This window comes from Amblyomma maculatum, chromosome 6, assembly GCF_055883805.1.
Source record: "Amblyomma maculatum isolate TAMU_Amacu chromosome 6, ASM5588380v1, whole genome shotgun sequence".
NCBI lineage: Eukaryota > Metazoa > Arthropoda > Arachnida > Ixodida > Ixodidae > Amblyomma > Amblyomma maculatum.
In genome coordinates this window covers 9,325,603-9,350,644 of record NC_139349.1, presented here as the reverse complement: position 1 = coordinate 9,350,644, position 25,042 = coordinate 9,325,603, and the positions used below count along the sequence as shown (strand labels likewise).

Here is a 25,042-nt window from a genome sequence, read left to right as displayed (position 1 = left end):
GGAAAATTCTGGAACAATATAAGCTGGCTAGGGAAGAAGAATCAAAGAAAGCAGGATCGGATTCAAGATAACGAGAGAAATTGTTTAAAGGGAAACAAAGCAGTGAACTACATTACATTAGTTATAGCCGAGTCATTTAAGAGCGACGATAGGGTAACCTCCGCAAACCAGGAAGCAACACAAGGGAGCAGAATACAAAGCAGCTTAGAACTGACCAATCTAAACTGGAAAGAGGCAGAAAGCCAGTAAAAAAAAAAAAAAAAAAAAAAAAAAAAAAAAAAATCTGCAGAAACCATGCCAAAAATACGTCGTAATGTCGACCTTTCTCTTGTATGTTTTGCAGTTCCGTAACTATACAAAATTCTGTTCATGACAAAAAATTCGGTGTAACGATAGAAAAGGTCTTCGTTTTATTCGGCTATACCGGACAGGTAAAGAATACTCCGAGCAGACGGATCGTGATGGAGACAAGCCCAGCGAAGAGAACGATGAAGTGAGCAGCCGAGACACAGCCCCCCTCCAGGCACCGCAGGTTCCAGCAGGCACTCCGCGTGGTCCACTGCGTGCGTCCCTGGTAAGTACGGCGCCGCCACACTGCCGACCGTATGACCGCGCGGCATCAGTCCTGATCGCACTCTTCGTTTCATATATCCAAGATCTCGTAAAGGGTCGCACAGTTCAAGCCCAAGTCCCTGAGATATGCAGAAGGCGTTTATTTGACGTGTTCCGTCGATATCGGCGGTGCATCGGTACACGCCGCCTCCAAAGTGCACGAGTAGCCCAATATGGAGAGTCAAGCCTCCATCGTCCCTGCTGCCGTGTAGACAGATACTGCAACGACTAGTATATTCGCCCCCTATCCTCGTCTCATCGCTGCTCGGCGCACCCCACGAGTATGCGCAGAAACTTTCAATTCAGGAAGCCCTTGAGCAGCGTGTCTGCCGCCACGCTACAGAGTGCTCGTGAGCAGCGAGTTCTCTCTGAGAAAGTGCTGAGATGTTGTCATTTTCAGCGGAAAAAGACAACTCGATACCGCAGGGCTAATTTTCGACCTGCAGGCCATGACCATGCGAACCGGCTGGAGCCACTGTGTAAGTCAAGGTAACCATTCCCCCTTGAGAACGCGTCCGTCAGTTGCACAACTGACGGCACTCGCAGCAAACGGTGGATAAGAGAACGCCGATTGCAGGGGCGCTTTACAAAGAATAGATACCATTTGAGGGCGCACAGCAGCTTCACAAGTGCCGAACATTGCGTGTTCCACCCAGAGTTTGCCCTTCCTTCAACGCAGCTCAGCAGACATGGCCAACGCGCGATGACGCACATGATGCTGCCCAGCCGAGGAGCCGGCGATGAGGCTGGCGAACGCGCCGCCGACCGAGCCCGGAGAAGCGTGCAGGACACCCGCAATGTGGTGGTGAACCTGCGCGCGCTGGCCATGACCAGCGTGGCGGTGGACACGTGCAAGCTGGCACTGGCTACTGTCACCATGGTGCGGCGGCAGCCCAACCGAGGCCTCGTGTTCCTCGCCTCGATAGCCGTATGGTCGCTATCGGCAAAGCTAGCCATCACCTGCGCAAGCCTGGTCGCCTACGGGGTCGTCTTTTGGGCTGCGACGCGCGAGGCACGCAGGCCCATGCTGGCTGCAGCGGCCGTGTTTGTCGTCGCCATTGTGCTCCGCTTCCTGTTCATGGTCGAGGGAGCCGTGGTCGTGCTTCAGGACACCCTCGTCGCACGCCCTGGCGCCAATGCCACCGGCGCCGCGCTGGACGCGAAACACATCTTTGTGCCAGCTGACCACAGGGATCCAGTGCTCACCAAATCAGGTACACTGGCCTCTTCTTTTTTTAGTGCATGAGCTCTGCTCTTCAGACTGCAGCTCGCGCTAGTCGAGAGGCACCGTAGTGGAGGGCTCCGAAATTTTTGTGCACCTGTGACCTGCGGTTCTCTAATGTGCACTGATGACCACGTGGCTAGGCGGGGAATACTGCTTCGCCGGCGCTTCGTTGCTAAGTCTCGTTATGGATGAGGTGCATGCCGGGCCGAGTGCGTCAAGGCAGGCTGATGTAGTCATGCTTAAAATTGGGACAAACCTCCGCAGTTTTTTTTTTTTTAAGTCACCCACGTCTGAAAGGTGCCTTTTAAAGTAACACCTCATTCTAGGTGTAGGCAGACAACCTCTTTCTTTCAGGCAGTCTATCTGTCTCGCATAACTCGAGTCTTGGGGACTTCATTTTGCAATAGGTTTCGGAAGCCTCTGGCATTATTCAAGAGGTCAACTAAGTAGCCGTGTCAGTACAATCTGTGCATCCTTCAGCTAGTGCCTGCAGAGCGAGGGGTTCGAGATGCCGCCCACCCATTTCCTGTCGTCCCCCCAAAGTGGCCCTCGCGGCCGCGATGTCAAAGTATACCCTCTAAAAGAATATATGAGCATTTCCTTCCAACAGAAGCAGTTCAACGATTACAGAATACTATCTGCATTATTAATATCTAAGCTACACTGCTGAAAAGAAAAATTACGAGGTCTGGTAATATGCGAGCGCCACCACACAGTCCCCTAGTAAACAAACAATCTGAGTACCTTGGAATGGACGCGACACTGCAAGCAGTGTATTAAACGAGGCACTGGAACAATGCACCCTGACCACTTTTCCCCAAATGGCCGCGAAGTCTAATTACTATCGTCACTAAAGTGTAACGTTGCCAGAATTCTACGTCCACAACTATCTTAGCATATTATAACTAACTATTTCTATATTATGACCAACTATTTCTATATTATGACCAACTATTTCTTTTGCAGCTATAAATAAAATATCACTTATAATTCTAGCCTATCTCCATGCGGGTAAGGAACCACTGTTCCGACACGCCCACAGCACAGAAGCCTGGACTAGGGAACTTGCGCTGCCCAGGGGGTGCGTCTGTATCTAAGGTACCTTTACTGTTCTGCAGAACTGCAGTTGCAACCTGACCGGCGCAGCTGTCTGCCAGCTTGGCTACGAGCCACGCTGCCACTGCATTGCAAAAAAAAAAAAAAATATATATATATATATATATATATATATATATATATATATATATATATATATATATATATATATATATATATACATATATATATATATATATTGTTGCTACGCACAGGTTTTTAAACTGAAAATGCATTTTTCTTTCTTTGCCAAGGGACACTCTCAAAGAGTGGTGCTGCGCACAGTAAATTATGTGTATGCTTTCAAGCAGGTATGAGGGTAGTTGCGATGAAGCAGAGCTACTTGAGGCGAAATATTACAGTAAATGTAAAGAGCTGCGATGACAACATTCCGATAGGTTTCCTCGTACTGCACGTGCTAAGCGCAGTGAACGTATGCAACATTTATCTACTGCACAACCATAATAACTCAAATAGCTTCATTGGGTAAAAAAGAAATTGTCCACTAAAAATGTATCGCAATATATAATGTACTGTATGTTTATTTTATTTTTTTTTATTATTTTTTTTTTTTTGCGCGGGCAAAGCAATGCAATACATGTGTACAGAATAAAGGCCTGCCATTGCACTTTGACATCTGCCGGTTTACGACTGCGCTCCACCAGCTTTCAATGTTTTACATATTCCTCGAAGCTGACAATACTAAGCTTGCAGTGAACCACGCATCTGGAAAGTTCACTTTGGTACCACTACAAGCAATTAAATAGGCACAGTCGTTCTGTTGATGAATGCAGGGCAGAAGCTGTCGGCAAAATTCAATGTGAAAGCGTGGAGGACAACTACCACGTCTTGTAATCTCCATAGCCTCAGCACACGCTCTCCATCTGTAAGAGCCAACCAAGTAAGAACTGCACCGATGGTTGATGTTGCAATCAGTCCTATTAATGAAGAAAAAAAAAGGATCACTGCAAGCTTGAAAAAACAAAGTTGCTATGTGCTGTTCCCTGCACAAGATCAAATCAAATTTGCAGGCATTATCTTAAATGGCCAGTCCACCCTCCAGCCGAAAATATTTTCTAACCCGCGTGACTGTGAGGCTTCGCCCACGGAAAGCAAAGCCACAAACATTTTCTGAAAAAAGTAATTAGTAGCGCAGTTACAGCCACCGCAGTCAACCGCAAGCCAAATTCCCCTTCCTTCTCTGGGTTTGGCGGGAAGCGTAGTGTCTGTGCGAAGGCTCTAGGAACAGCACAGCACAGAGAACGGCTAGCACAAAAAGTGGTTTCGCCCATCGTTCACCCGTCACTTAGAGAGACGGACCACTGCATTCCGTCTTGACTAGTGGCGCCGCTTGGCTTTAGTAGGGGAGCATGAGAGAGCTTTGATTTGTGTTCTTGCTGTTTTCAGGCAGGCGCATCGCTGTAGTATACCTCATGGAAGCATTGGGCTCTGTTTAAAATGTCATACCCTGGACAATGGCCCTTTAACGGCGTGATGACTGCGACTATACAGTGTTCTGCAGCTTTATCGGAGATGTTTTGAAAAATTCTCCCGCCTCATTTGCACTGAAACCGCGCATAAAACATGCGCGCTGTAGTCCCTTTTGTTGTGTAGTAAGTCTTACAGCGGTTATTACCTGGTTTGGACTAGCACGATGAGAAACCAAAATAGTTTTGACGCGACTGAAGGCGCGAAAGACGCAATGCCAATTTTCCACCAAAGGGCAGCGGTGGTGTCACCTAGCATCATTCCAAAAACGTGCCATGCTTGCCTGGGCACTTTCGAACCGCACACTTTCCTCCAGCGACGCCAGATGGCACTACAGCTGTCTTTTGCTGGAATGAAAATCCCAGAGAAGGACACAGGAAGAGAGAGAATGCCCGGAAGCTTATCGTCGGGGGTTCCAACATGAGCAGGTGCAGTCGAGATATCATGTAACGTGTAAAGGGTGATAAGCGAGTATTATGGCGAATTCGAGTGGGAGAGCAGGCGCACTCGAGAGCACTTCGAAAGTGCTCTCAGACAAGCGGGCGCCTTCCAGTGGGAGAGCAGGAGTAGAATCACTGGCTTCCAATGATAGAGGAGGAGGGCTTTTCCTCCGCTTAGCACCCGAGTGCATTCACCGCTGCTCCCTCATATAAAGCAAGTGTAGAGGAAGTCACATGGCATAAAGCGTCATATCCGCGCCATCTTTCTCCTTTTTTTTTTCTCTCTTGACTCAGTGACGCTCAAAATGGCGGCTGCAAAGTGTCGGCACTCGGCGAACGGAAAGCATTGCTCAGGTGCTGTATGCATGTTTGAGAGTCGCTGCTAGCGTCGAAAGGGCCAAAGGAGGCAGATCGCCGCGCTGTGAGAACAATGGCATACAAAACAAGCGGTTCTACACGGAGAGTTGGCTTCTCCTCGAGTTGCAACTGCCGCCGCTGCGAGCAAGCAGAGAATGCTGGGAAGAGAAGTGCGGTCACATGGTCGTGGCGTGCTGCTCTTAACATGCAGAGAGCATTCCCGTGGGAGGACAGTTACACCCTCGTTGGCGGTGCTCCTGTGCTGCTCTGTATTGCTCGGCGCCTCTGCTCTCGTCCCCCCAACCGAATGCGCCATTAGTTGGAACCTTCCCAGGGATGACAATGAACACAGTGCTAAAAGAGACCAAAAATAGGCTGTCAAATAATTCTGCAGAGCGCAATATGGTGATAGTAGCCGTGGGGCTGAACAATATCCTAAATGGTGACGCTGCAGGAGTGGTGGCAAGTTTAGCTCAGGGGGTTGACGATATCAGGGTGATAGCACAGCAAGCACAGATCGTTGTGTGCTCAGTACCGGAGGTGCTAGGAACAAACGGAAAGCTTGAAAAGTATGTGGTGACAGTTAATCATCGCATAAGAAAGTTAAGCCTGGAGAAGCGTTTCGAAGTGGTTAAGGTAAACAGGGGGGTGCACAAAGCAGGTATTGGCAGGGCTTTACAGTGAGGTGGCATCCATTTTAACAGAAGGGTGGGAGCAGAGATCAGCTGGCGCCTGGCAGGCAGGGCTATAGCTTTTTTAGGGGGTCCGCGAGGGCTCCGGGCACAGGGGTAGTTAAAAGATAAGCAGAAGAAATCGTAATAATGGAGGCTAAGCCTAACAAAATGGCAAAGAGGAGGTCCAGAAAGAAAAGTAAGAGGTTTAACACTAGGATCAGATACATAAACATGCAAGGGGGTAGAAAGAGAGCGAAATGGCTAGAGATAGAACAGCAGTTGAAGGACAACAAAATAGGTGTGTACGCGCTATGCAAGACTCCATCTCTGGGATCTAAAAGATCCCTGAGATGAGTCTACGCCTGGGAAGGGTGCAACAGAACGGGAACAAAGAAAAGTGGGAGAGGGGTAGAAATGTTGATACACCAAGGAAAAAATTGGCAAAGAATAAAATCATCTAGCAAAGAACATATCTGGGTATCAGGAATGATTGCCGGCGCAAGGACATGGCTAGGGGTAGTTTATTTAGGAACAGGACACCAATGCAGGCAGGAAAACAAGGATTTCGTTGAATGTCTCAGTGACGATATAAGCCAGTTTGGAGACGGGGCCAATATTATTCTACTGGGGGACATGAACGGCCACATCGACGATCTGGATAGATACACGGATAGTAACTGGAAGCTAATGCTAGATTTCTGTGAGCGACACAATTTAGTTATTATAAATAGAGAAACAAAATGTGAGGGACAAATCATGTGGGAATTTCGGAACAGGCAGACGACCACTGACTACTGTCTAATGTCGCAGGGAATTTATAGCAAGCTTGGAAATAAGACGAAGAAGGGGAGTATAGCATGGGAAGTGATCATAAACATATTAGTCTGCAGACGGGGACCATGATGAAAAGAGAAATAAAACTTAGACAAAAAGTAAACGCAAAATTAAACGACGATCAAATAGCGCAGATAGTAGCAGACATAGAGGAAGCAATAGAGAAAAGCCCCATGAAAGACTAAGGTTATGAACAGGTAGAACTATTGATAAGGAGAAAAATTAAGAAGGTTAAAGCAGCAAACTGCTGGAATGGAAAGAGAAAGTCACAAAGCTAGTGGAATAAGGAAATCAGGAAAGCCATTCAACAACGCCGGGCAGCTTCAAGGGAACATCGAGAGGCAAAGAAAGCACAGGTATCTCAGAAGGAAATAGACCAAAAATGGGAATCGTATCGACAAAAGAAACTTGGTGTACAAGCCCTCGTCCAAAGTAAAATAAACCAGTCCACCGATCTCTGGATGGCTGAAATACACAATACCGCTAGAAGCAGACCAAGAAAATTCTGGGACCATATAAACTGGTTAGGTAAAAAGAATCCAAGAAAGCAGGACCGGATCCAAGATGACAAGGGAAATTGTCTACTTCCGCAAATCAGGAAGCAACACAAGATAGCCGAATACAAAGCAGCTTAGAACTGACCAATCTGAACTGAAAAAAGGTGGAAAAAATATTCATAAAAGCACATCTACAGGAATAGATAAAATTCCAATCAAGCTGATTAATGAACTTGATCCAAGAAGTAAGGAAACGTTAAAATCATTGGAAACAGTCATAACGAATAAGCAAATTCTGGACAGGTGGCGGCAGAGTAAACTGAATATGATTTATAAAGGGAAAGGAGATAGGATTCACATAAAATTCTACAGGCCGATTGCCATAACATCTGTTATATACAGGTTGGCCATGCAGGCAGTAAAATTAAAGATGCAATCATGGGTAGAAAGTAAGAAGATACATGGAGAACTTCAGAACAGCTTTAGAAATGGTAGGCGTTTAGATGATAGCCTGTTTGTGCTTACTCAATGGATCGAAATATCTAGAATGGAAAATAGACCTTTGTATTTGGCCTTCCTGGACAAAACGCAAAGCAAAAAAGCAACTATACCGCCATTGTCGGTGTCATGTCACAACCAACCAATTGCCTTCGGATCTTCCTGCGGGTACCGCGGGCGCACTGCTGCTGGTGCCTGCACTTTTTATTTTGTCTTGCAGTTTTGTGATTTCGTTCCACGCCGACAAGTGGGGACCAGTACTCGTACTTGTCCGCAGAGCGAAGTGGTCCGAATGTTCCGCATTCTTCTGTAGCACCTTCCTCAGTCGTCTCAACAGGCAGAAACCGCAACTGCAATCACAACCGCAGACAAACTGATGCTAAATGCCACTGCTTGCGGTGTCACGCGAGGGCCAAAATTGATTTTACTTTTTATTACTATTAATATACATATATAAAAGTTCGGCCCCTCCTGAGCGACCCACTCACCTCTACAGATGTAAGTGGACCAGTGAGCCATTCAAGTGAGCCGGCTCACTTTCTCCGATCCGCTCACTAAAGTGAGCCGCCTTGCTCATCTCTAATAAGAAGTATGGAAGCTGTCAAGGTATGCAAAGGATTAAGACAAGGTTGTCCTCTATCATCACTGCTGTTCATGCTTTATATAATAAATATGGAACGGAGGATACAAGAAAGTAACCTAGGTTTTAACCTGTCATATAGATTAGGCGGAAAGGTGGTAGAGCAGCACCTCCCCGGTTTAATGCATGCAGACGATATTGTGCTGTTAGCAGATAGCCAAGAAGACTTGCAAACTCTAGTTAAGTATTGCGGAGGCGAATGGGATGCTCTAGGCTTCAGTTTTAGCGCAGTTAAGTGGGATCTGATGATTTTCAACGGCTCAAATGATCAGGGTCTTAAAATACAAAGCCATGAAATACCTAGAGTGGCAGAATAGAAATATCTTGGTATGGGTAAAGAAAGATTGGCATACACTGAAAAGCATGAGCAATCACTTCGGGCAAAAGGGCAAAGAAATGCCGGGATAATGAAGCATAGGGCATTGTGGGGATACAACAGGTATCAGGTGTTGAGGGGTATTTGGAAAGGAATTATGGCGCCCTGGCTCACTTTCGGAAATGCGGTTTCGTGCCTAAAAGCAGAGGTACAGTCGACATTAGAAATAAATTAGAGAGCCGTCGGACGATTAGCACTGGGTGCCCAAGGCAAAACCAAAAATGGGGCTGCAGGGAGATATGGGCTGGGCATCTTTCGAAGTATGGGAAGCTCAGAGTAAAATATTATATGAGGAACGCCTGAAGAAATTGGACAGTAACAGGTGGGCAACTAAAGTATTTAAATACTTATATCTGAAAAGCGTTGACTCACAATGGAGGAAAAGAACTAGGAAACTAACCAGTAAGTATGCTGGTCACAAGGAGAAAGAAAGAGCGTTAAGGAACATGTGAAACACACAGAAGGTAAAAATTTGGTAAATTCTATGGCAAAGAAACACAGTGGGGAGTGGGGAACTATACCGAAAGTGGAAAAGGCAGATCAGGAACGAAGCTTTCTTTGATAACTCAAAAGACAGTGCCCTACTTTTTGAAGCTAGATCAGGGTGCCTTAGAACATGCAGCTACAAGAAGAAATTTAACCATGTGTCCAGTATGTGGTAAATCCGCAGAAACAACCATCATATACTCGAATGTGATGGTATCCATCCGTAAGTCGATGCAGGCGCTGTCACGCTGTCACGCTGTCAGTGGCCAGGTGAATGAACTTGCGGTGGAAGCTAACAAAAAAACGATTGGAAGATTGGTGGCTTAAAAGCAGAAAAGTAACATAATGTTAATAATGTAGAAACAAAAATTTAATAGAATGATGGTATAGTTAACCAATCCAAAACAATAATTAAGATATAGGGAAAAAAGCGAGCATGATAGCAACTGCTACCACCCTGTTTCAAAGGGGACGCTCCTATAGGGGACCCAAGCATCGCAGGGTGGCGCTGTGGGCGCCAGTGAATAGCGCCCTCTCCGGCCAACGCCATGTGATTGGTCATGCAGAGTGAATAGCTCGCCTGTAGATTTTCGTGTCTTTGCAGCTTCTGCATGCGGAAGCAACTCACTTTGCGCATGCTCGCGTTCTTTGTCGCTCGCGTTGTTGAAAGCTGCTTGCGCGCGCTTGGATTTTTGTGCTGAAAGAAAGCTGTCTTGCGCGCGCGCTTCTGCTTCTACTTTTCAAACTCACACTTAGATGAAGTGGTATTTGAAGCAAGTGTGCAACAATGCACACGCTTCCCGATGTGATTTTAAGAAAATATCCGACAGCGGTGGCTATTTTCGCAGAGCAAATGTCAAAAAGGGAGAGCTGTTAGTCAGCCATGTGCATTCTGTTGAGCAGATTGTAGAAGACAACGCTGTTATCATGAATACTAAGTGTGTGTCACAGGTCAGCGACTCCATCGTGTACGACGTGGGATTTTAGGCAAGTATTTCATTTTTATTATACCCATTTCATTAAGGCCCAGATTTGTACGGCGCATGCAACTATTCGATGCGCTGTTTGATTCAATTTCTGAAGAGCTTGCAGATGTAATCTAGTTGGTGCCTATGAACTTAATAAAAAATATGTGGGTCCATTCGCATCTTAGGTGTGCTTTTCACTATGTGCCAATATGTTAATTTTGATGCCGATTGTCATGCAATTGCATACTCAGAACATTTTATACGTAGCTTCCACGTGAATAGAATGTGCATTCACATGCATAGAAAGAAACATCAACCCTTTTGCTGCAAATGAGATATTTTCACGTTTTAATTTTCGTGAATCACATTCAGATCCTAATAACTGGTCCCGCAACTAATTGAGTAATTTCAATTCCACAGAGTAAATGAGACAGTTCTGGACAATACCTAGAAAAATAAATTTTCGCTGCGTGGTTATTACTTCATTGTTCATATAGCTTTTATATTGGTATATAACTGTTTTATTCAATCACTCGCCCCGCCGCGGTGGCTCACGCGTTAGGGACTACTGGTCATGGAGACGCGGGTTTGATCCCGGCCGCCGCTCGCTGGAGGCGAACTGCAAGGAGGTCTTTAGAAATATACGTGCCGTTAAATAACCATGGAAGGAAGGGGGGAGGGGGTGAAATTTTTATAGGTCTCCAATACAGCGCCCCTCCTAGCCTTGTCGCGCTGAGGTGTACGATAAACACTACGAAACTAAACGAACATGTTCACTCAATTGCATCCTTTCTTACAGGTCATTTAATATATCCTGCCTTGGAGCTTCAGTGTCTGCTTTCTAAAGAAACAATCTGCGCCTGAGAATGAGTTGCGAAGCAGCATCCTTGTTCTCTTTTGTTACTTTTGCTCCTTACGTCGTGGGTTCAAAATGAATCAAACGGCCCGTCTCTGTTATGTGACATGCTTCTTTGCAGCTAGCATGGACATGCCCTGAAAAGCGCCAGAGATTTCCCGTGCCAATTGTGTACATGCAAGGCAGGAACTCAGGGCGCTGCAAGCATGCTGCTGCGGTGTGCTGTTTCATAAACTCCCACGAAGATGAGTCCTGCACAAGCCAGGCACAACAATCGGGCCAATCCAGCGGCAAAAATCCGAAGCCCTCCTTAGAGAGCACCTGGGCCTTAATGAAATGGGTATAATAAAAATGAAATACTTGCCTCAAATCCCACGTCGTACACGATGTGGTCGCTGACCTGCGACCCACACTTAGCCTTCACGATAACAGTGTTATCTTCTACAATCTGCTCAACAGAATGCACATGGCTGACTAACAGCTCTCCCTTTTTGACATTTGCACTGCGAAAATAGCCACCGCTGTCAGCAATTTTCTTAAAACCACGTCGAAGCGTGTACGTTCCTGCACACTCGCTTCAAACACCACTTCGTCCAAGCGCGAGCTTGAAAAGTAGAAGCAGGAGCGCGCGCGCAGCTTTCAACAACGCGAGCGACATAGAACGCGAGCACGCTCAAAGCGAGTTGCTTCCGCGTGCAGAAGCCGCAAAGGCACGAAAGTCTACAGGCGAGTTGTTGTGACAGCCAACATTACAACAATACATTTCCCCACATTTCGAGCGTCACGGAACCACTCCAGCCAAACTCAGCTGTGACACCAAATTGCATGCCTGCGAAGCCACGGCGGCGGGCCGGTGCGAGCACTCACAAGGAGAGGTAACGCGAGCAGCACACGAAGCCGCCAAAACATGTTCAGTCAAGCGTCACATCAGTGCCGTGCCTGACCGATGCTTCAAAATTTGCCGCTTGCGGAGGAGCGCATGCTGCAGTCGCGCAACCAAACTAGGTTGGGTTCCCCATATTCCATCCATCCATCCATCGCTGGAAACTGCGTTGGCGTTCTTCGCTCCTCAGTCGCGTCGCAGATGGTTCTTAGTTTTTTATCATGAGCGGCCAAACCAGGTATGTACCATAGTCAAACTTTGTGCGCGGTTTCTGCGCAAATGAGATCCCAATTGAGGCGGGAGAATTTTCAAAATGCTGTATATTGAGTCCTCGCCCCTTGTCTATATCTCTCCGAAATGTTTAAGGGGTCAATAAGCGAGCTGCAATAACTAATTGCAGGAAGAATTGTCCACACATACTCACTCGCACAATACCTCATTCTTAGCACTTCCGACAAACTGCGCATTTGGATAGCTACAACTTGATAGCCCCGGTTTGCCACCTAGACGGTCACACGTTTGTACAAGAATGCCATGTACAAAAGTCTTCACTCAGTACTGTTGATGACTGCGACTTATTTTAGTCCATGAGCCACATTCGGTCATCTAATAATCGCACACGAAGCTCGAGCTCACGCAATGTTCCAACGGGCGCCCTTCATAACATGCTCTGTCCTAAGATTGCGCAAATGATAAAATCGAATAAACAAAACGATGTTTATACATACGGTACGACAGGCAAAACCGGGCATTATGACGTGCGATATAAAGCAGCGCACAAACAAGATGCCCATATTGAACTACCGTTCTGGTACAGTTGCATGAGTCCACCTCTGCCATTATTTTTTTTGTACAGCTGCGGTGGAACTGAATACAAAGCAACCGTTTTTATCGTATCCGAGCACTTGTAAACACAGGAGTATACCTTCGGTTTTGTAATAACTCAGCCGCCATTCCACGCCTCCAGCTACGGTAGCCGCAGTCATTCTACTAAGCGAGTGGCGCAGCGGCCACTAGGCGGCGCTAGGGGTACACAGAAAACTCGAGCGCATGTTCCCTAAGGTAACCGGAACGCGGCAAGTGTGGCATGGCATAATTTAGGAATGGTCTATTGTTTTGAGGCCAGAGGTGCGGCTAGAATACATCCTTGACAGAAAAACCACAAATGAGGCAGAGTGGGGCTATATGGGTTGGACATCTTTTGAAGCATGGGCAGCGCATACTGAAAGCTTGTATGAAGGACAGTAGTGAAAGATTAAAGCAAATATACAAAAATTATGTGGAGCTTTCAGAGAACTTCAAGATATGGAAATTTTGATAGAATGTAGCAGTAGCTACTGAGATGTCGATGCTGTCATGATCATTAAGGCTCAGGTGTTAAAAAAAATGAGGTCATCTGAGTGCCTCAGCAGTATATGTTGGTAAAAAGCCACAGGTTTATGGCTGAAAAGCAAGGGAGTAATATAAACCAAGATTGCAGAAGTCAATCTAATCCCGATCGCCTAGATTGCATCAGCATAGATAATGAAATAAAGATAATTCCAAGAATATATAAATTAAGTTTGAAAAACATTGTATTTGCTTATTTTGCTAAAAACCAAAAGCTAAGCTAAGCTTACTGAAACGAGACCCGAGATGTTATGATATGCATAGTCGTTCAAGCAAGTGCCACTACAAATGCTTGAAGTTTCCTCCACAAATGCATAGCTAAACCATCGAATACCCCTGCCACATAATCATTTCGGAGGTTTTCGAACCAGTAGTTAGTGGCTCAAAGGCCAACTAAGCACTGTAACACAGGTGGCTCCAATGGCCATCAAGTCAATGGCCTATCACTTAAGCACAGCCCGAACTTTCGAGATCTCAGGGACATTTGAGCAGTACCTGCGCACATTCTCGGACATAAGGCAATCGCAGCAATGCACTGAGAATGAAATGAGAGCAATAAAACCTTTAAAAGACAAAGAACATTGGGCTAAAACCATTGTTATAGTGCTCACACTGAAGCAAGCATACATTTCCCAGTGATACAAAAACAACCATCAGCTAACTAAGAGTACATAAATTTTATACAGCATGCCCAAAACAGCATCAAATTCAAGAGTACCCACAACTGCAGCACAATGTAGACAAACACATATAAATGGAAACAACACAGGCGCACACTAACAACTGTAATATGAAACGGAAAGTTGCTAGTCGCAATATCTTCCTACTTTTGGGACATTTTTCCTGTAAAGATTATGTCCCTCTATATCGATTCCCAAATGTGAAGAGTAAGTTTAAAAACGGCGAAAACGAAAACTCTGTCCTCAAGCTGTTATTCTGAAATTCAAGTGTGTTCAATATTATGGCAATAAACATATATTTTCTAATTCAGAAGCACTGAAGTGCATTATACTGGGGTAAAATGATCACCTCCTAATGTAGCTGTTCTAGCATTTCTTAGTCTGTGACTGTAAAAAGGAGAGGGTGTATAGATAGCAACTGTGCCCTTTAAAATGAGGTGACGGCAAAAGTTGATAGTCACAATATCTTCCTACTTTTTGGACATTTTTCCTGTAAAGAAGATTAAGTCCCTCTAAATCGATTCTCGAAATGTGAAGTGTAACAGTTTACTAACAGCGAAAACTAAAACTCTGTCCATGGGCAAGGCCCCATGATGCAGTGTAATGCGCCATCACAAGCATTCATGTGAGCATTGCATGGCTGCAGTAGCAACTTTAGAAAAATCAACTCAAGGTGCTAGTGGGTATGACTGTGCAGGGAATGTTTGTGACATCAAATATGCAGTGCTGCCTGTGGAAATCATCTTCAATGAAAAAATGCACTTGCACTGCAATGAAATGTCCTGCACCTGCCAAATTCGGTGGAAGTAATCAAGGCCAGAAGAAAAAAAACTGCAATATAAATTTAACTAAAATATGGTAACACCAAAGAGCTCTGGAACTGCTGTTTGAACAACTCCAAGATTTTTAGAACATCCATGCATTTTACTGAATGTTTTGTACTAGGTTCGCCAGTCCATTTATCTCTTGCGTCAAATTTAGTGAATTCACATCATTCTCTTGAGTGAAAATTTTCTGGGCTAACTGAGCGTTATCACAAGCTTCACACCTATTGATATGTGCTCAGCAGTTGCTGAAGGAAAAAATTTCAAACTTATTTTCGACCTCTTCAATTAAGTAATTATAACATTATAGTCTAATATGACTGAAGAAAAAAAGTAGCAGATGTCTCTCAAAGGAGGCCATTCAGCCAATGCCACCGACTGATTTTCATGACACCCTTACTCAGCCCTTTTATTTGCCACATCCTGCATCGTCATGCTAGCAAGTCCAAGGGGATTGTCCAAGATGTCACGAGGATCAGTCCCTGCCTGTTGGCTGCAGGGGGTCTTTTGAAAGACCAAAACTGCATTTTTTTTAGCTGCATCTGGCTATACCAGTTTCAGTCACCAGGTGTGCCATGCAACTCGCACTCAAGAGGTTTAATGAGTGTTCATGACGGCCTGTGCTGATTGAAACCCATCTTTCATTTCACTCTTTTGGTCGTTATTTTAAAATTCTTGTCATCATAACCAGCAAGAGGAGATTCAAGGAACTTGAAAATAATGAAATCATGAACTCAAAATGCTTGAATACCCTTCGGAGTTGCCCTCTAACAGTGTGAAGGGAGTCATCGTTTGCAAGTAGTAAGCATGAAGTTCTTAGTACAACAAGAAAGGTGCTAGACAGAGCATGAGCAAAAGTCCTTTAATCAGTTTATTTTAGGATGAAAGCTTGACTAGCACAAGTCAGTGTGATGTACAAGCTGTTTCACACTTAAAGGGAAACTGGGAGCGCACGACTGCCATGCCTTGTGCCACACTGGCAACAAAAGCCTGAGAGAATCTGCCACAAAGGTGCATGCGCAATAAGCATGGATGGCTGCTCTTTCCTGCGTGTGCACCTGGTACCACTCTTTTTTGCCAGTTGACAACAGCAGCAGTTCTGAAAGGATGATGGTCATACGTTTCTGGTTTCTGAAACAGCCTGTAGTGACATAATGCAGAGATAAAGCTACTGAAAAAAAAGGTAGTCATTCCAAAGCTTGAAGAATGTATTACTCTGATCCTTAGCAAAGTATATGTGGATTCACACTGTTAACTTGATTGTTATTGTCCCATCTCCCCCAAAAGAAAAACCCCACAATCAACTGTGCTATAGCAGACATGTAGTCTTTGTCAAAAATACAACAGCCAAAGGTTTGCTTTTAAGCTGTGTAATGAGGCTCCTGGAGGCACTCCTGAAATATGTGGGCTTGAGAATGGCGAGGACACTATTTTTCGTCCTCTTCGGATGTATATTTTTGACAGACTGTGCATGGCAACACACACACACAGTCAACTTGCATAATGACTGCAACAGCTATTTTAGCCATCAAAAATAGATTTTTGCTAACATATTGCCCTACATATGAGGCACATCCAAAGCTTTCAGACTTCTGGGGGGAAGAAAAACATCCACTTATTTATGCAGGTATGATAACTTGATTTAATCATTACATAAGCAGAACTATTTCCAAGACACTGTGCACATAAAAGTTATCTATTACGAAAATGTTTGCAGAGCTTCATGGAAAAGCAAAGACACACCTGAGGCATGAAATCTCGGACCCTCACAGCAGTGACACGGCACTGCCAGCTTCACCTCCTCCTCCTCCAAGCATTATGGAAATTGTGTTCAAGATTTTGCAAGTGAACATCATCCATACATGTTCCATCGCCGTGCACATTGTATTTCTTCTGGTTCTTCGAAAGTACATGCGATGCACCAAGGTCAAGCAGCACCTTGAAGACATGCCAGCCGAAGCACGGACATGAAGCTAATTGCTCTTGAAGAGCAAGCTCAAGAAGACAGCTAGGCATGTACAGTGGATGGTATAAGGTGACTTTCAGTAGAGGCAGACTGTCTGCACACAGCTGAGCTTTGATTTTATTTAGAAACAAAGGTAGGGTGTGCAAGAAGCCAAGGTCAGGCAAAAGAGTATAGCATTTCCAGTGATGAGCATCACTGAATATGTCTGAACACGAGAATGCATCTACTATATGTGACTGTCATCACCTGTGATGAGCCCATAACGCAGCAAATGTCATTTTCGATTTTTAACTTCGCTGCCAGGAACAATTTGCTTCATTCTTATGTCGAATGAAATAAACGTTGGCTCTACATATAAAGCACTCTGCCCCTTCAGAAAACACTATGGTCACGTTTAATAAAAGCGGCACAAGCACTAACATCTAGTCGGGTTGGGTCGATTTGAAGTTTCGTTTAGAAATCGGGACGACCGTCGGAATGTGCTAACGCATAACATGAGGCGCACTCTGGTGAACATCTAGAGAAGTTCGCTTTGTCAGGGTATGGGTATAAATAAAGCAGCATTAGCGTCAACAATCGCCCTGATGGCACGGACAGCATCCTGTTGTGGTATATAATTAACCGGAGTACCCATTCATCGCTTTTTGCAGTCAAATCAACAAGGATAAGCCAGCGTTGGTCAACGCTATGCACTGCGAGTGCCGTTGTAAGCTGGACCGCGATAAAAACTAACACACATACACACAAACTTAGTGCCGGCTCGTGAGTCACAGTGGGCGTACGCAGCAGCGCTTGAATTCAAGCGTAAGACTTTTCGCTACTGCACTGAAAACAGCCAGAATAACTGTGCAGTAACACATACATGCAGCTAATGACGCCGTCGTGGACGTATGCAACTGGGCACTCCATGCAAAGTGCCTTAGGTGGCGACAGGAAAGGTGAACGGTACAGGTCACATACCTGAATGCCGATGGCAGCACAGTTTCGCCGTCGTCATTCTTGGCGTAAGGAGACGTTAGGTCGGAGTCCTTGTCACTGAGAACGCGTGCAAAGTTCTTTATTCCTTTGGTTTTGCTCGGTTTGCTGGTCGAGTCGTGCGGCATGTTTTGGCTGCAAAACAAAACAAAATATATATATATATATATATATATATATATATATATATATATATATATATATATATACATATCCTTGCAGCACGTCAAGAATACTGAGCGTTGAGTGACCGCAGATCTCCTGGCAACAATAAATGCCCTGCCCAACAAAGCCTCATTTAGATCAACCTATAAATATCACCACATAGTAAACAATTCGAGGCAAAGCATGCAACACTCAAAAGGTCGATGCGCTACGAGGGTAGAAATGACGCCACTAAGGTGGCCATTTAACATCGTTGAGGATCTCACCAGACTGATTTTAGAGGTAATCCCTGCTGTAGTTGACGGAATTCCTTCTGTAGTTCATTTAATTGCACGGAAAATACGCTTAAGCACCGGGCACATAGCACACGAAGTGCCCGATGTCCTGTCAAAACACTTCCCAACAGTGGTTGCGCCGGATATTGTGGCTCCACCTGGAGATAGTCAATAAAAGCGCAAACGGGAAACTAGACTGACAAATATGACGTCCAAATTAGGCAGGTATAACCTCCTTGTTGTGTGGCTTCTAGTCGGTGTAGACCTTGACTGTAGTGTAGTGTGGCTGTGCAAAGAAGGCAGGCGAGGGATAGAGACGAGCCTTTATCCATTTATGCTATGGAGAGAGAGAGAGATGTTCATACTGTTCGTAGTTCTGATGCGTGAAGGGGGGGGGGGGGGGGGGGGTTATTGCTCAAAGCTCGGGGACAAAGGCCTGTCTCATTCTCTTTCCTGCATGTTGCTAGGAGCTATAATCCGTTTCATACATCAGGCAAGGTATATTTCCGCCATGCATCAGGTGCAACGCAGCGAAAGCTACGCAAGTAGTCCGCAAGAAAAAAAATGAAGGCGTATCACTACACGCGCGTTTTGTGGCAGAGTGGTTCTTGCAAAAACGGACTCTATTCCGAGCATACAAGTTTGCAATAACTTGCTTCACTTGCCTAGACATCTTCGCAGTGCGGATCTTATAGAAAAAATGCGCACCGAAGAACCATTTTCTCAAAAAGATGCGCAGCGCGGAGGGCACAGCCAGCGCAATCTAGTGGCACAGCTGGCAAGGTTGCGGGGCAGTGAAAACGCGACACGAACGAAAACGACATAAAAACATACAAATTCACTGAATCCGATCCTTTCTTCTTAAAAAATGTGCTCTTTATGAAATTGATGGCAAATGTAAGACGTATTAAGCTTGCAGACAAAATAACTATTATTTGCTCTCGTCAAGAGCAGGCACTATTTTTCATCGCGGATGCGGAGAGCGCGAACAAGAGCTGTAGCTTTGACAGTGTTGCACTTGATGTATGAAACGGAGTAAAGCAAAAACCGAAACCGCTCTCACGTGGTACAGTAAACTGTGCATGACAACGCTGTCAGACTTGTGGTAGACCTAGAAGAAGAAACTGCTCTCTCATGTGGCATACAGTAAACTGTGAAGTAACACTGTCAGGCTTGTTGTAGACATAACATAGTGTTCTCCAGAAGAATGCTGTCACAACAACATAAATTAACATTCTTGTTTGCCTATACAAAAGGCATGTAATGAGAGGTATGATCTTACTGAAAAGTATTCTACTTTTTCCAGATAATTGCGCCAGGACGGGGAACACATGGTAGAACACAAATCTAAGGTGTATACGAAGTTTTGCTCCACTTTGGTCAACAGAACACACAATACCCACACTTAAGTGCTTGAGGATATGGTGTACAATACAAAAGTGTTGGTAAATCTTTGACACAAAAACATGAAAAGGTTACTAACCAAGTCAAATTGTATCATAGTCGAACTCAAGAGATTCAAAGAGTTGGCCCCTACCGTAGTATGATACACTTACCTTAGACATTAGTTGGCGATTGTGGGCCATGGTATATAGTGTATGTATTACTCCACTGAACAGAATACGAGATCAATTGTTAGTGGCTGACTATACCAAACACATCAAAATACTTATGGTTATTATTTTGTCTGATGGTTATAACTTATAAGTATTACGAAAAGCGTTATCACTGTGCTATTTTGTCTCACAAAGGAACTGTGTACTGGCATATACATGCTTGCATTTAGTACCCCTGTTAGTCTGACATGAATTTAACTTCAGAAATAACAATTATTCTATGCCAGCGTGAGAGTGCAATCTTCAATTCCATCCATCCATTTTAGGTGCACTTGCATGGAGAGGATATATGTTGCTTTTTGGTATATATAAAATGTCGAAGTCATTGATAATGTGTTCGGAGGCAGCTGCATGCCTCAGTTTCGTTCAGTGTGTATACAACGATAATCCACAGCAACTTTTTTAATGCGCTGGAAGCTTAATATATTTTGGAGACTGGCTGACAGAATGCGTGATGCCATGATGCCATGAAACCACGTGACACAGCTGAGCACTGATTGGCCAGCGGAATTTGTCATGGAGCCATGTACATGGCAAAGTTAGCATGTTCTTTGGTTCTGTTAACCACCATAGTCCTGTGACATATGGCTATAGACATGGCCGAGCAAGTTGTTGGACTTGGCGGTGCAAATGTGTCTATAGATTGCAGTTCTGTGCATCAGCATTAAACAAATGGAGTCAAAGTTGTGTCTGCCGTTGTGGAAAATCTGTACATGCGGACAGGGCAACTATGGAAATATGTAAATATGTGACCGAAGATGGTAGCTGCGCATGCAGTGTACACGAGCAGCAGTGAGTGACGAGCAGAAGCAGGATGAGTAGGGCTTTAGACTGTAATGTCATTGCATTCTCAAAATGTAATGAACTGTCCTCTAAATATTTTCTGGACCTAAACTGAAATGCTGTAAATGCACTTCAGTAAGCAACACCCGTCCTCTTCGATGCCTTTTAAAATGAACTGTTGCTAAATATTTGAACCTGGGGCTTGCTTCATGTAGCCGTGTAGCAAGGTTTAATTCCTGCAGCATTTGTAGGAGTTCCACCCCTGAGGGGGGCAGGACCAACATTCTTACCATAAAGAAATTTACCACACTAGGGTTGCATTATATGATCTATTTGGTGCGGTCCAGAAGCAAATTGGACTCCAAATATCTGACAAGGATGTACAGTATGTAATGCGTTGGAAAAATATATACTTGGAATTTCTTGGCCACTCCACTTTAATTTGCACCCAGTCTACTGACTTCAACCAGTGTGACAAAATTTCCATTATTTTTCACGTTCCTTTTTATAGTCCCTCAGAAGTCAAGATTTATTTCAGACAAGAAATTGTCCAAGGTGACCACGAGAAAAAAATGTAGAAGGAAAGATCCATATTTCTGTGTTCTCCCACAAGAATTGACAGCGATAGCTATATTCTACCTGCCCCAATCATCATGTGAGCATAGAGTCCCATGACCATATATGCCAGTGATTTTCCTGTATGTCCCTGGAAAAACATAATCTCTCCCTATTTTCCTGAAGGCACCCCCTTAATTTATAGAAAATAATTTTTACATTGTGACTACCTAAAACCGCATACCACTCCTCATCTACCCCGCCTGGACTATGCATTGAATCTCCATCTCCAGTTAGATCACACAGATTATGCATTCTCAGGAGTGCACCCACATGACAACATATGCCTCTCTTGTCCAATGCCTGCCTTCATTTGAGGGGGCCCTCAAACCCCTGTTTGAAGTGTTAAAACTTAAAAATAGTTTTATATAAGAGAGCACACAAAATTTCTCAGTTTTAACCAATTAAATTTTTTTAATTGGAAACAACTGGACTCTCCTATTTTGTTTCAACCCTCCACCAATTACACGCAGTGAGCGAGACCCAATAGGCATATGTCCAATCAGACTTACCAATTCAATTTATTGGATCAGTCCTACTACATATATTTAGTCTAGTGGAACATACAACTGAGTCCAATTGGTCAGACAATGCATACAATGGAGCATTCCAGTTGAAAAAGAAACCTGCAAACTTATATTCACTCCAAAATGAAAGCTATGAAAATTGCACGCTTTGATGGATATCAATGATGACAGGTTATCATGCATCACACACAGAAAATGCTACATTCAATCAAGCACTAATGCATAAGCTCAATGTGCGAACACATTCTCTTGCTTGCGTACCCCTCATCAGGCTCTCATTCTGGGGCCGGTGGTACTTAATTTGCCCATTAAGTGTAGTTATCTTTAATTCTGATTGCAGTGATACTGCAACAATGAACACAGTTTAGTAAGTTAAGCTGCTCATATATCTTATTATAAAAATCACATTAGTTCTGCTTCAATATACATATGTTTGCATGGACACAGAGTACATATGAACAGAGCAATTGGACGCAGCTGGCAAAACAATTTTGGCTCACCAATTTACAAAAAGTGATCCAACTGAGTATTCATTTGGAACATGATCTACACCCACCAAAATTACAGCTACCACTGTGTCTAAATTAAAGTTTATTTAGATGTTGCACTATTAGCTGTTAGGTTCAACTGGGCTGACCAGTTTATACCAAATGGTAGTCCATTTAGCCAATCGGACCACTCATTGAAACTGATACCTTACAAACCGTCTAGGCATCGGTTCTAACCCAACATAGGTGGTGCTTTAGTATTTTTAAAATGATTGCGAGGATCTTCATGAGCCCAGATGTTTTGCAAAATTGCTTGTAGATGCTTTGTAGTCATCCTCAACACCTAGCTAACTGTATGCAATATCGCTCACGTTTTTGTTTTTTAAGTGTGTAACAAACATATATAGCCGTGTTCACTGGGCATGTCAACATGGTGCAAAGCATGTCTCTTACTTTGTCAGACATGTCAACACTTACTTTGCCGATGGCTGTGTAGGTTCCAATCTTTGTGAATGTTTGAGCAGCTCAGCAGTGTACGCGGTCATATTTTTCTCCAGCTCCCTCCTGTGTCTGCTAGTTGAAGCTTCAATGGGGATATATTGCGACATTGCTTAATCAACAACACTGAACCCAGCATATGCTGCCCTTTCTGAGCTGGTGCTTTTCCCTACGGTCTGTCCACACCAACCATATATTCTCTTACCACCTGTAATTGCGCTGTAAAGAGGAGTTGCAATGCAAGCTGGCTAATATGATGCCACACACTTTTTCTCCAATATCCATTTCCAGTGCATCACACATAAAATACTTCTCAATTTTTCTTATCTGACCACATGCACATGCAAAATGTATGCGCACTCCTTTGTACCATAGAACTTTACACCATAGTTCGCTAAACTTGGCTGCAGGTTCACCCCTCTATGAAAGTCTCGGCGAAGAGCCAGAACGTTTAATTTCAGCCCAATAAACTTTGGCATCGCGCGTGCCATGTGAGGCTGTAAAGAATGCTTTGCCACGTAACTTACTTTCAAACTCAGTTGCCAACTTTAAGGAACAAGACAGCACAGCTCTCCGTTGATTGCAAACTCAGTTCAAAGGCCAGGGTGTCACTCCAAGGTACACAATCTAATATTGCAGATATATGGGACAACTGGACAAGAGAGCAACTATATATTTAAGCATTCTATTTTGTCAATCCCTCTGCCTGCTTACACATGCTTTTCGCTTAGTACTGTGCTGTTAAATTATGAAGCAGTGCCAGCGTGCCCAAGACACACAGCCTGATCTCAAAATCGGGTACTCCAAGCATTCTTTGTGCAGCATACTTTATGCTATTCAGGTTGCAAATTTTCTTGTCTAGCTTGATCATGCAGTCCATGGCGTCAAATGTTAAACACCTAGGACAAGTTGGAGTTGGCCTGCACCAGTAGGTTAACATTTTCTAACAATAAAGATGAGATATTCACTGAAAACAGAGCCATTACAGCCTGATAATGGCCACTAAATGAAAGCCATCACCAGCAAATTTGGGAAACCTTGCATGTCAGCAGGGTTTTGTAGTGAGAGCTACATTAGCCACAGTCTCGCCATTTCGTCCGTGCCTGTCCGAAGAGCGAAGAAGTTGTGGGAGGTGGTAGCTGGCAGCTGACATGGCAGAGCACTAACTAGACGTATGGCTTCTAGACATTAAGCTTGGCAGGAGCTGCCAACTTGGGTCCCTCATTTCATGTGGGAGAATGATATCACAATTAGCCTGCCAAAACCCTTGCACTCACGTAATCTCTAGGCCATGCAGGCATGTTCATATGGCGCCTATGAAGCGGCTTTATATGTTGCCTGGTAACTTGCGTTATTGCAAAGGAGGGAGTGAAAACAGAAAGAGGTTTCATAGTGGAGGGCCTCGGACCACCGCGTGATAGGGCTTTCGCCTCATCGCACTTTACTGGTCAAAAGTGCCCCCTACGGCATAAATAAAGCTGAAACCATAGAATAATAAATAAAGCTGAAACCATAGAATAAACTACTATGTGCAGAAGCCATGGTTTTATTTCAAGCCGAACCTAAGCGTAGCCATGCAGATAAGTCTCGCGTAACTCCAGTTTTAACCACAAGCTAAACCACAGCAATTTTTTTACCATAGATTGCAAAAGGCTAAACTATACCATGTTCATTTCAAAATGGTGATCAGAAGAGTTCATCTTTTGCTGCTAGGCTAACATTGTCATTCTCATATAAAGACACAGAATTTGGGTTTTACTAAATTAATTATCCAAGCCGAGCCACCTCCGCTGCCTCGTGCAGACAGAAGAGAAAATAGAGATGAAAGAAAAAGAAAAGAGGGAGAAAGACACGCATCTCAACAGCCGTTGTCCACCACCGAAATTGTAGTGGGTGCAATGGGGCTAACATAGTCATGCTGAGATAAAGACTTAGAATTGGTTTTCACTAAAATAATTATCCCCCATGACTACTCCAGAGCGATAAAGCAACTGCAAGAAATTTCATGAATACTGCCAATTCTTTCTTTCCAAGGTTTTTTTTATCTCAGCATCGCTGTTGAGTGCAAAAAAATTGCTAGGTCAGACCTGGTGCAGAAACTGTGGCACTGATGCAGCACACGCATTTCCAAAACAGCAAGCCAAATAGTGTTCCTGCTGGACCACCGGCAGTGCGTGCGATCAGTGGAGCAACAAAAGCATCGCAACTCAACAAGTGCCACAAAGGATGGAAAAAAATAAAGACCTACAGGATAGGGATATGAGAGAGGGGCCACAAAGTAGGGAGGCAACATGGGTGCCATGGTAATTATG

At 44.3% G+C, this 25,042-nt stretch overlaps 2 protein-coding genes across 3 annotated transcripts in view; one reads left to right on the top strand and one right to left on the bottom strand.

Annotated features, from left to right (window-relative positions):
• The window catches only part of Wdr37 (WD repeat domain 37), a 151,381-nt gene extending 133,014 nt beyond the window's left edge, over positions 1-18,367 (bottom strand). Inside the window, exons 1-2 of one of the 2 annotated variants that reach the window (XM_084606025.1) lie at positions 18,195-18,367; positions 17,749-17,898 (exon numbers count right to left, since the gene is read on the bottom strand). In XM_084606025.1, the coding sequence (XP_084462151.1) occupies positions 17,749-17,891 (143 nt within the window). In that variant the 5' untranslated portion in view covers positions 17,892-17,898; positions 18,195-18,367. The remainder of the gene's footprint in view (positions 1-17,748; positions 17,899-18,194) is intronic. The other variant, XM_084606026.1, reaches the window with a different exon arrangement.
• LOC146185036 (uncharacterized) lies at positions 1,316-17,042 on the top strand. The gene is made up of 2 exons (XM_084605789.1): positions 1,316-1,826; positions 16,540-17,042. Exons 1-2 carry the CDS (start codon positions 1,316-1,318, stop codon positions 16,791-16,793), a joined length of 765 nt encoding a protein of 254 aa, XP_084461915.1. The 3' UTR covers positions 16,794-17,042.
• Positions 18,368-25,042: the final 6,675 nt, after the last annotated feature.